Source organism: Chrysemys picta, chromosome 6 (genome assembly GCF_011386835.1).
Source record: "Chrysemys picta bellii isolate R12L10 chromosome 6, ASM1138683v2, whole genome shotgun sequence".
Lineage (NCBI taxonomy): Eukaryota > Metazoa > Chordata > Testudines > Emydidae > Chrysemys > Chrysemys picta.
In genome coordinates this window covers 70,019,987-70,032,137 of record NC_088796.1, presented here as the reverse complement: position 1 = coordinate 70,032,137, position 12,151 = coordinate 70,019,987, and the positions used below count along the sequence as shown (strand labels likewise).

Below are 12,151 nucleotides of genomic sequence, written 5' to 3'. Positions count from 1 at the left end.
ACTGAGGTTGTGTGTACATTGTTAAAGGCTTTGGATTTACTCATATTTTTATGCAAAGTAATAAATCCCTCCTCACTAGTGTCAAATACATACCTAGGATTCTGGTTTTTTCCATTATTTCTCTACGGTATATAACTAGTGAAAGTTGCTGGTTGTTGCAGTGATACTTGCATGGAGAAGGAGAGTTGGTTTGCTACAGATGATTTGTGATACTATTCTGCAGCAGACTTGAAACTGAGATTTTGTAGTAGAAGGTAAAGATTTCCAGAGGGCTTGCCTTTCTTTAGGCAAATCTTTATTGAGAAGAGAATATTATATCTAAACTCATGACATTCTTGATGCCTTCCTCACGATATCTGCCAACTTTAGCACTGCTATGAGGAAATCATCCCCTAAATGGTCTCTCTTTCTCTTGCTGATTTATAGTAATGATGCAGTTATTTAAAATAAGACCTTTTTGCCTTTTAGGCCTGAAGATGAATGCTGTGAAGTATTCTGGGGACAGCAGCAGGAGTATTTTTGGGAGTTAGCAACAGGTAGACAAGGAAAGGTTTTGCCACTGTAGTTAACATCAATTTAATATATAAGGTAACAGCGTGTAGCAGACACAGTGAACGCTGGAACCCATTTTATCTGGAGCAAGTAGGAGCACAGTGCCATGCAGCGAATGAAGGTCTGAGTAAATACCAAGGAAGCATTGCACACCTATTCAACAAGCTTTGTTAATATGATTTATTTTAACAACTGTTGTAGCATTGAATTGAGAGGCAGCGTTCTTATTCATTGTACTGTTTACAGGGGTCAGGTTCCTGCTGAGGCAGAGCTGAATTACTTAGGAGTGGCCAAATCACTGGAAATGTATGGAGTAGATCTCCATCCTGTCTATGTAAGTACTGTTTTAATTTAAGCTAAATATTTTAAATTTGATGGCATTACAAAAAGTCTTTTAAACTTAAATAGAAAGCTGTAATTATGATACTTAGTAACCAAGTGGTATCTTTTTTAAAAAACCTGAGTTTAAGAAATTCAAAGGAAAAAGTACTTTTGTGGAACATGGATCAACTCCGTTTATTCCTTAAGGAAGCCTAATGGGTTTTGGATGAAAGAATGTGATTCTGTTTCCCTCTGAAAGACAATTAACTGTGCTGAACAAACAATATGGATAACAAATGTAAGAGCTTTAATATAAGTGTCAGAACAAGATAAAAGAGGTTATAATTGTCATGTTCAGAACAGGAAATATGAAAATAATACAATAAACGAGTGAGTGCTGAACGGGCTTCAAAGTCATTGCAAATAATAGGTAACGAATAGCTGATTTGGGGCAAGAGTACATGGGACTTCAGAGGTTTGCTTTAATATTCATTGTCAGGGATGACTCTGGCATTTTGGCCGCCCCAAGCGCAAAAAACAAAACAAAACAAAAAAAAAACCTGCGGCGCGGCTGGAGCGCGGGTGCAGGGGGACTGGCTAGCGGGGGGGAGGGAGAGGGAGCGGGTGGGAGAGAGAAACAAGGGGGGCGGCCAGGGCTACAGCAGGGCACTGCTACGCAGCCCCTCCTGCTGCACCGCCTCCTGCCACCTGCCGCCTGTCGGGAGGGCTCTGCTCCGGTTGGCGGGGAGGGAAGGACAAGGACTGCCCTGCCGGCTTGCTGCAGGCCGCTCCCGTCCTCTGTGCTGCCGCCCCCTACAGGGAGGCCAGAGCGGAACAAAAAAAAAGCAGCTGTGCTGCCCTAGGATTGGGCCGAATGCCACTTCATTCAATCTGCCGCCCCAAGCACCAGCTTGCTTGGCTGGGGCCTGGAGCCGGCCCTGTTCATTGTGAAGGTTACTAAAGAGTCAGGGCATGTTTAAAAAAATCTCACTGCAATATCATGCAGCATTTCACATTTTTTTATGCCAGATTGAAGATTCCTCAATTTGTATTACAAAACAGTATTCAAGCTTTCACTTGAAGACTACAGTGCTCAGTCAACTTAGCAATTAAAAATTATTTTGTTTCAATAATTGTGTGTATGGCGTTTTTTTAAACAAAAGAATATCTCAAACTACAAAAATAAGTTGAATTGTGAGCTTTAATGGAAACATTTTGTTAATTTAAATTTAGCTAATTTAAATTTCAGTACTTTGAAAAGTTGTTAAAAGAAAAATCAAAAAAAGCCCCTACAGATTAACTGTGTAATTTGATGAAAATTGCATAGCCCACTGGATGAAGTATTTCTCTATTACTAAATCATGGATTGTGCTACTATTTTTGGACTTCATGCATATGCAGTATCATGTTCCCCTTCTCTTATAGGAAGCTGGGAGACTTCATGGAACAGGTTTTTACCCACTGCCAAGTTAGTCATATAAAATTTGTCTAGCCTGGAAAGTTTGTTTTGTCCCAGTCTTGTTTGGGCTGTACACAGAGATCCATAACTGGGCAGGGAGAATGCATTGTAATGTATCTCTGCAATCTGTTCACTGCTCCTTCTTCATCTAGCCATTGATTATTACTATTATTTAATATCCATATTACAGTAGTGCAAAAGCCCTCATTCAGGATCAAAACTCCATTGTGCTAAGTACTATTCAGACCTGTACAGTGACATGGTTCCTTCCCCAAGGCACCTACACTCTCTATGAATAGTTTTGGAAGTTAGTCAAACTCACTGAAGAGCACTGAGAATGGCACATATGTTAACCGTAGATACAGAAATTGAGGGAGGTCATTAATTTGGATGTTCTCAATTAAGAATTTTTACTTAATTAAATGCACTTTCTACAGTCATTTGATCTCGTGACTGACATCTTTATAGTCCAGGCTTTGCTGGTCTGGACTAATGAGGCTGCACCATATTCTCCCAAACAGGTAAATAGACTAATCTTCTCTCTTGGATTTTTGGTGCATTTCCTGTCCCTGTGAGCAGCCTCATGCTCTAAGATCTCCAGTCTTTATAGTACCTTTAGTATAGTAGGATATACCAAGATAACAGTGACCATTTATAAAGACAAAACGTTAGGGCAAAAGTGCCTGGATAGTGGGACAGGGCGTTCCCAGACTGAGGCAGGATGTTCTTAGTCTCCTGTTGCCAGTCCCCTTCACATTGTGGTAGTGGAGACCTGCCGTGATATTCTCCTATAAGGGAACAAGTAGGAAACTTAGCCAACATTGGAGCCACTAGTGGGTCCTGGCTGAATTCTCTGCTGCTGGTGGACAAGGGAGGGGAAGGGGAGCAATTCTAGTTAATCCACATCATCCAGAACAGTCCATCAGGCCTGTTTCCATCCCTGTTCCTCAAGCTCAGTAGCTTCAAAGACATTTCATTGGTAGTGAGAAGGAAAGAGGACAGCTACCTGCAGTCACTGCTAACTAGGGATGGGGCAGGAGTCAATAGGGATTGAGTAAGTTTTGATCATTCTGCAGCAAAATTTAGATTCAAGTTAAAATTCCACCACGTTTTCCTTAGCAAATGCTCCCAAAAGCAGAGCGCAACATAAAGGAATTCCCTGAAGAAACAAAGGAATCTTTCTGATGCTAGAAACGTAGGTGAGCCCTGTAACTCACAGGGAACACAAGGTTAACGTGTTGTTGAAAACTGAGAGAACATATGACTGGCTTCTATCCATGATCGCAGCTGAATGCCACATAGAACTTTACTGAGTCACTCCCAGCAGTCATTTTAACTCTTGCCCAATACTGATGGATCCAAGAAAATTATGATGAAAATTCATTGTTTATGAGATTCTAAGTAGTGACTCAATGTAAACCCTACAAAGGTTTCAAAGAGTTTTCTTTCTCTTTGGTGCCCTGCCCAAAATATCAAGGGGTTTTAAACCTCAAAAGACTCAAATTCTTCATGGCCTACAAATGCTTTGAAACTGAAATACTAAGTAACAGCCCTGGCAGAGCCAGGAGGCAATATAGTGTTAATAAAGGATGCTTTCCTCCTTATTCCAGTCACAGAGTCTCACCACAAATACCTTGGCTTGGCTTACAGACTATTCCTTGTCAGTTCTCATCTCTTCCCTTCAGGATTTCATTCTGTGTGATTTTGAATATTTACCATAAATTGTTGAGGCAGCTGCAATTTGCCATCAGAATTTTCATGTTATCCTGTACCAAGTTGATTGGCTATATAGACCCCAACAACTCAAGAAGTATTTCATATGGGGAAGGAACTGGGTCCCTCCTTATCATGGGCTTTGTTATCCATTGTTAGAAAAGTGCTCTGAATCCCTCACTGCAGTTGGTTTATTTAGGAACCCTCTCCAGCATCATGAGGGCAACAGTATTTCAATAAGGAGAAGGATTCTTCAATCATGTTACGGGGAAGCAGGTCAGACTACCATTATACACCTTAATTCAAGAGTTATGGCATTTGTTGGGTGTCATGTCTTGATAGGGGATTTATTCTCTGGGTTTTGTGCCTCATATCTGCCCTCATGAAATCCTTTCTTTTCCAATGGAAAAATGGAGACCCTCATGGCCCAGATCTTCCTGAAAGTTTGTGTTCATTTGTCCATGACATGGTGGGAAGTTCATGTTCATTTGTGAAAAACTTTGGCCTTTGTGGCTGGGCTGCGCACAGGGGTATGTCAGGTGGCAGAAATCTAAGTCAGCATATCAGTCTTTGGGAGACGAAGGAGCAGCAAATTAATTTCAGATTGGTGGAGCCTCTTGCAGAAATACAATTTTAAGATAGGAAATATTTTTTTAAGGGTGGGTTGGCATGGTGCTCGTTCAAAAATTAGTTGGACATTTGTCTGAAGGAAAGTACCAAGAAAGTGAGGGTTCAGAAGAACAGTCTGTAGAATATCTCAAGAGACCTCTCTTCTGCTGGAAGTCCCTTCTTTGTACTTTGCCACATTGGTAGCTCCTACCTCCTTACACATGGTGGGGTTAACTAGTAGTATTTAAAAATGGCTGTTATTTAATGTGGTACATGGATGCTGGTTAGATCAGGGAGATGACTGGTTGTGTCATTTTCTGCGACTCCTTTTGATTACAGTTTTTGACCCCTCCATGATTTCCCAATATGATCATTACATTTTTCAGTTCTGCAGGGACCAGAAGTTAGTTGAGCAGACTGATGGTTCATGTGTCTTGGTGGGTATGGTAGAATGAATCTATTCTAGCATTCAGAAGTATATTGTAATTACTTTCTTTAGATTTTTAAAGAAGAGAAATATGGCATTTTAGTTGATGAATTGTTTCTCACTCTTACCTGATTCATGTAAGTAATCCTTATTTATGAGAGCAATCCCACTGAAGGTTATAGGATTACTCCCATGAGTAAAGTTACTCAAGGAAGAAAGAATTTTGTAGGATTGGGTGGCTAGCTTACTAAGATGATGATGATCACAATATCCACTTATAAAGAGGTTTTCATCAGCAGATTTCAAAGAGCTTTACAAAGGAGGTCACAGTATCATTATCCCCATTTTACAGATGAGGAAACTGAGGCAAAGAGAGGTTAAAGTGACTTGCCCAAAGTTACCTAGCTGCAGAACCAGTAATAGAACCCATTTCTCCTGAGTCCCACGCCAGTGCTCTATTCATCAGGCCACACTGCTTCTTAGATGATATCTATAAAAATAAAATTGTGGTTGTAAGTAATAAAATGACATATGTTCTATTTTCCAGGGTGAAAACAAGTCTGAATATTTTTTAGGATTAACACCTGTAGGAGTTGTTGTTTACAAGAATAAAAAACAAGTAGGGAAGTATTTCTGGTATGTACAACATAATATTGCAGACTGTATTAAAATAATGTGGGTATAAGGAAAAATAAAAAATACTGAATATACGTATGATATGACTGGTTAGTTTTACAAGAACTAAACTGATGTACTTGTTGGAATCACTGATCTTTCTGTCTAGATTAAATTGTCTGTGTTCTGTTTCTAATATTGCAAGAGATGGGTTTAGCTTTCCCTGCTCCCATTAAAGTGTTTAAATAAATTTGTTAGTCTCTAAGGTGCCACAAAGACTCCTCGTTATTTTTGCTGATACAGACTAACACAGCTACCACTCTGAAACTTTTTTTCTTGCGAGTAATATATGTGGAGCACTGGTAAAAATGATCATATATGAATGGCTTACTGAAACTCTCCTTTCAATTTTTTTGTTTCTTCTTTGTGTCTTTCTGATGTGTTGGAATTAAATACCATAACATGTCTCTTTATCTTTTTTTCAACATTTAGGCCTAGAATTACAAAGGTTCACTTCAAGGAAATGCAGTTTGAACTTAGAGTGCTGGGAAAAGATGTAAGTTTTTATTTCAAGTCTGAAAGAAGAAATAGTAAAACTAATCAAGTTAACAGTTTGGTGTGTTCAGTGAAATGAAACTATTATTGCCAGTTTTGCTTTTAATCACCACCACTAAAACGCCTCTTATATTTAAATTTATTCCCAAATGTAATCTTTCTTGATGGGTATTGTAGGCAGGGTTAAGTTTTCTCTCTTTCCCCCCTGCTTATTCTTCACTTTGCAGGGAAGGCAGGAAAGCCCTACTGAAGCAGAGCAGAATGGGACTTTATAGTATATTATCAAGGTTTGTTCTTCTATGCCATCAGTAAGGCCCATGTTTTAGAATATTGCAGAATGTCTATTCATGTACAAACAAGTCTGAGTTCTACTTTAAAGTAAATTACATATAGGTAATGCTGTAGTTACTGTCTGATGGCACATGTACGTAGTAAGTATTTGTGTGAAATGCCTGGAATTACTTCAGATGTTTAACAAACTGAATGAGAAATCTGGAAGCTTGAGAAAGGAGACCTAGGTTTACGGTGTGGTTGACTCATAAACTTGTTGAAAGTTTTATATTGTGCTCATAATAGGCCATCTCCCTGATGGTATTCAGCAGTTTCAAGCCCTGACAGGTATTTTTAAAAAACTGTTTAAGAGAACAGCAAGAACAAGGGTGTGAAAGATCATTAAAATCTGCACTGCAACTAATGCTTCTTTGAAGTGTTATTGCAATACTCTATTCTGACAGTATAGGGAGATGCCAGAATGTCCAAACCTTCTTGTTTTTGATACATATGTTTTTTTTGTTACTACAAAGGAGATTGTTGATGAAATAAATAATTGTGTCAGTTGTCTTATCTTTCTGATTCTATTTCATCATAATGCTGATTTATGCAGCTACACACACAGATAAGTATAGGTGGCCAATGTGGCTTGCCTGCTCCTAAATTCCAACATCATGATGCTATAGGATATTCCCAAATTGATTTTATTCCCTTTATATCCTGGAATAAATGCCAGCACCATGTCATTTCACAGGGAACCTGAGACAAGAATTTGCAATATGATATGGGTGCAAAAAATACCATTTCTGCATTGTGCTACATTCTGGGAGACATCCTACCCTGGAGGAGGAAGGGACTATTCCTTCTCCTTACAGATATAGTGTGACCAAACCTGGAATATTGCATTCATTGCCAGGCACCTCAATTACCAGAAAGATATTAACAATTAGCATTAGCATTATAGATACTGTAATTTCAATCTGCCTTTCTAAAACGTTCAAGCAAACAGACCATATGAACTCTGGGTTAGTACTCTCTTGACAGCTGCTTTTCCTTTTTGGACTAGAGAATGTATGGGTATGTGCATGGTGGTGTCTGCAGATGTTCATACTGCATCCTCGAAACACAAATTGAAGTGATGAGCCTAAAACACAAATGCGAACAAGGAAGGTGATAATTGGCTATTATTACGCTCTTATTCAGTCTAAGAAACGATGAAATTTTACAGCCAAATGCTGAAGTGTGTGAAATAATGGTGAGTTCTACATTAGCGTCGAATCCTGAAACCCCTTACTCATACAATTAGTTCTTACTCACTTGAGTATCAGTTCAGTTCATTGTGGCTACTTACATAAATGAGGGTTCATCACATTAATAAGGGTTTACACGATAAGGCTCTAATTTATCAGTCATGGATTATTGCTGAAGTGAACGAATGGGCTGAGAATGTTGATAGTACAAACAACACCATCACAAATGGTGCATTGTAGGACCTGAGCAATGGAAAGACCTCCATTGACTTCAAGGGCTTTGGATCATGCCCATAGTGAACCAAGACCCCAATTCAACAACACACACATGCCTAACTTTAAACATCTAAATGACCATAGACAATATTCCTGACTTATTTAGGTTCAGTATTTTGTCTGTTTACTTCTCAGATGATACATTGAGGCCCAACACTGTGATTATCAGCACTTGTAATCATGAATGCATACCTCATGGAGCTTCTCACATGCTTAATTGGGCATGGGCTTAAATACCTTGCTTGCTGAATGGCTGCCTTGGATTTTTTTTTTTAAAGCTGTTGTACTCTATCTATTTTGTGAACAGAGAAGTTCAGTCTTGGGGCCCCCAGTTTTGCACCTTTCACAAACACTGTGTTAATTTTGTTATTAAAAATAAATAAAAAAATGTAAATTGTAGACAGAATTTTTAAATAAATACAGAGTTAAAAGTAATTGGTGTTGATGCTTTGTCTCTAGATTTTGTGGGTGTTTTTTTTTTTTTTGAGAGCTGGATGTTAATTAAAATGGAGCTCCCCTAGCTCCTCTCGACAGAATGATGATGATGATGATGAAATTCTACAAATCAGAATTTCCTGTCTCTTAGGTAGGACTTTACAGCCTGGGGGATTCTCATAGACTTTAAGGCCAGAAGGGATCATCGTGATCATCTAGTCCGACCTCCTGCACACTTCAGCCCACAGAATGTCACCCACCCTGTACTGTAATAGACCCCTAACCTCTGCGCAGTTACTGAAGTACCCAAATCATGATTAAAGACTTCAAGTTACAGAGAATCCACCATTTACACTAGTTTAAACCAGCAGGTGACCTATGCCCCATGCTGCAGAGGAAGGTGAAAAAAACCAGGGTTTCTGCCAGTCTGACGTGGGGGAAAATTCCTTCCTCATCCCAAATATGGCGATCAGTTGAACCCTGAGCATATTGGAAGCCCCACCAGCCAGACACCTGGGCAAGAATTCTCTGGAGTAACTCAGAGCCGTCCCCATGTAGTGCTCCATCTCTGGCTGTTGGGGATTTTTGCTAGCAGTTGCAGATGGGCCACGTGGCATTGTAGGCACTCTCATCATGCCATTCCCTCCATAAATGTATCAAGCTCAGTCTTGAAGCCAGTTAGTTTTTTTGCCCCCGCTGTTCCCCTTGGAAGGCTGTTCCAGAACTTCACTTCTCTGATGGTTAGAAACCTTCATCTTATTTCAAGCCTAAACTTGTTGATGGCTAGTTTATATCCATTTATTTGTGTCATCATTGGCACTTAACTTAAATAACCCCTCTCCCTCCCTGGTGTTTATCCCTTTGATGTATTACTAGAGAGCAATCATATCTCCCCTCAGCCTTTGTTTTGTTAGGTTAAACAAACCAGCTTGAGTCTCCTCTCATAAGTAGGTTTTCCATTCCTCTGATCATCCTTCTCTGCACCTCTTCCAGTTTGAATTCATCTTTTTAAACGTGGGAGGCCAGAATTGCACACACTATTCCAGATGAGGTCTCACCAGTGCCTTGTATGAGTGCAATAACACTTCCTTATCTCTACTGGAAATACCTTGCTTGATGGATCCTAGGATTGCTTTAGCCTTTTTCATGGCCAAATCATTTTGGCATCTCATAGTCATCCTGTGATCAAACAATACACCCAGGTCTTTCTCCTCCTCTTTTGCTTCCAACTGATACGTCCTCAGTTCATAGCAAAAATTCTTGTTGTTAGTCTGCTAAGTGCATGACCTTGCACTTTGCACTATTAAATTTCATCCCATTTCTATTCCTCCAGTTTTCAAAGTCCTCCAGATCTTCTTGTTCCCAAGACTGATCCCTGAGGAACTCCTCCAGCCTGACAGTTCACCTTTCAGTATGACTCCTTGTAGTCTCCCTTTAACCAGTTCCTTATTCACTTTTCAATTCTCATATTAATCCCCATCTTCTCCCATTTAACTAATAATTTCCTATGTTAAATTGTATCAAATACCCTACTGAAATCCAGGTAGATTAGAGCTACTGCATTTCCTTTGTCTAAAAAATCAGTTATCTTCTCAAAAAGATGATCAGGTTGGTCTGGCACAATCTACCTTTTGTAAAACCATGTTCTATTTTGTCCCAATTACTGTTTGATGATATGGTCCATAATGAAGTAAATGAATTAATGCCCTATAATAATAATAATAATAATTAATAACAACAAACTGTACTAGAATATATTAAATGTTTTATTTAGAACATAGTTTTAATATCACAGTGGAAAGTCTGTAAACATTGTTATAATTTTAGGCTTTAATTTATATTTTCAACTATTGGCAGATGTGAATTAAAAGCAATCAAACCCACTTCTCACAGATATACCAATGTAGGGTGAATAGTCTCTTAGTTACTTTTAGTACTTTGTGTTTGTGCAGTGGTGCTGCACCTTAACAGTTACTTAATGGAAAGCTTGCTTGTTTTCAGTTTCCCCTTAAGGCAAATGAAAATTAAGGTTCAGATTTTCAGAGCTGTCTAAAGGATTTGGATGCCCAATTCCCATTAAAATTAATGGAAATGGACATCCAAATCCCTAGATGGATTTACGCATTTCAGCCTAAATATACAGAGCACTGTTCTCAGGCTGGTTAAAGATTACAATATGGAGTTTTTGTGTCAGGGAAAATTATTTATCATTGATGCTAGTGAGCCTGTTGTTTACATCATTTGGCTTTTCATAAACTCAGTGATTCAACAAGCACAAAATATTTACTGTTGCTGCATTTATAATGAAATTAAGAGCTTCACCTTCTCTGTTTCTTGTACTGAGATCTGTAATGCTTCAGCAGTTCTCTTCCCTGAAAACCACTTGTATAATTATGACTTGTTTACTCTATTTCTGTAAACCCATTTCTGCTGTGTACTAATATTACTATATGGTAATTGGATTTAATGTACATGTATATCTAATTTATATCCTGTATCATTTAATTTTTTTCTCCATTACACTGTCTACATTATTTTTTCTCATGCTTTTTAAAAATGGCAAAAATAGTATTTTGCTGTCCCTGGCTTACCATTGTATAAGAGGCAACAAAGAGTCCTGTGGCACCTTATAGATTAACAAATGTATTTTCATATTCACCCACGAAAGCTTATGCTCCAATACATTTGTTAGTCTATAAGGTGCCACAGGACTCTTTGTTGCTTTTTACAGATCCAGACTAACATGGCTACCCTTCTGATACTTGACATTGTATAAGAGACCAATTATTTGGATCAGCTGGCAGAAATTTTCTTGCATTGACATTAGTCACTGGATCAATATAACTTTGTCCCTCAACTTGAACGGTGCTCTGAATTCAGAAGTAAGAGCATGTGTTAAGCATTCCATGAAAGCTTTAAATAGCAGCCTGAAGGAGTGAACTTTTCCCATTTATAGATTGCAAAGGAACAGTCTCTGGGTAAGACAAATAAAGTTAAGACAACTTCTCATGATAAACAAGTATATTTTGGTTGAGCTCCCCTTGGGAAAACTATGGGGTCTGATTGTTGACGTGTGCAATCCTCACTACAGTGAACGTCAGCTGTGCACACTTTTGTTGAAATTCACCCAGGAACATAGGTGACCACAGAAAGTCCCCCAGTGCAGAAGAATCATTCTGATTACACTACATGTGAATGGGTAACACTTCAATGGGTGCACAGAGGACACTGCACCTCCTGAATATGACAGAACTGGGTTCCAGACTAGCGATGCATAGGCCACTACAGAAAGGGGCTGAAGGAATGGGCAAAGGAATGGAAAAAGACTGTGGTTACATGTATCCAGTGGGCGTGGCAAGGAATGTTTTTAGACCAATGTGCAGGAATCACAGGCTCTGGTATAGCAACTGCAAAGAGGATATGTATCTGCTCTGGTCACAGGTTGGGATGTTTATTCTGTACACACATACCCCAGCATTGTTCTCTCTTCCAAGCCCTTTTATTTGGGCATTGTATGTGGGAGTGGCTTGTGTATGTGAGAGTGAATTAAACCCACTTACAGGAGAAGGTACCCTTAAATCTTGACTGTATCAGGTCTTTGACAGGTTCTATGAATAGTGCACATGAAAAGTATTTATACATGCAGAATATCTTACTATACTTCTTTCA

The 12,151-nt window shown here is 39.0% G+C and overlaps 1 protein-coding gene across 5 annotated transcripts in view; it reads left to right on the top strand.

Moving 5' to 3' along the window:
- EPB41L4A (erythrocyte membrane protein band 4.1 like 4A) overlaps positions 1–12,151 on the top strand; it is a 206,889-nt gene that overhangs the window by 114,125 nt on the left and 80,613 nt on the right. For all 5 annotated transcript variants that reach the window (XM_042840451.2, XM_065599250.1, XM_005281621.4 and 2 more), the window contains 3 exons: positions 799–886; positions 5,629–5,717; positions 6,189–6,252. In XM_042840451.2, coding sequence (XP_042696385.2) covers positions 799–886; positions 5,629–5,717; positions 6,189–6,252 — 241 coding nt within the window. The remainder of the gene's footprint in view (positions 1–798; positions 887–5,628; positions 5,718–6,188; positions 6,253–12,151) is intronic.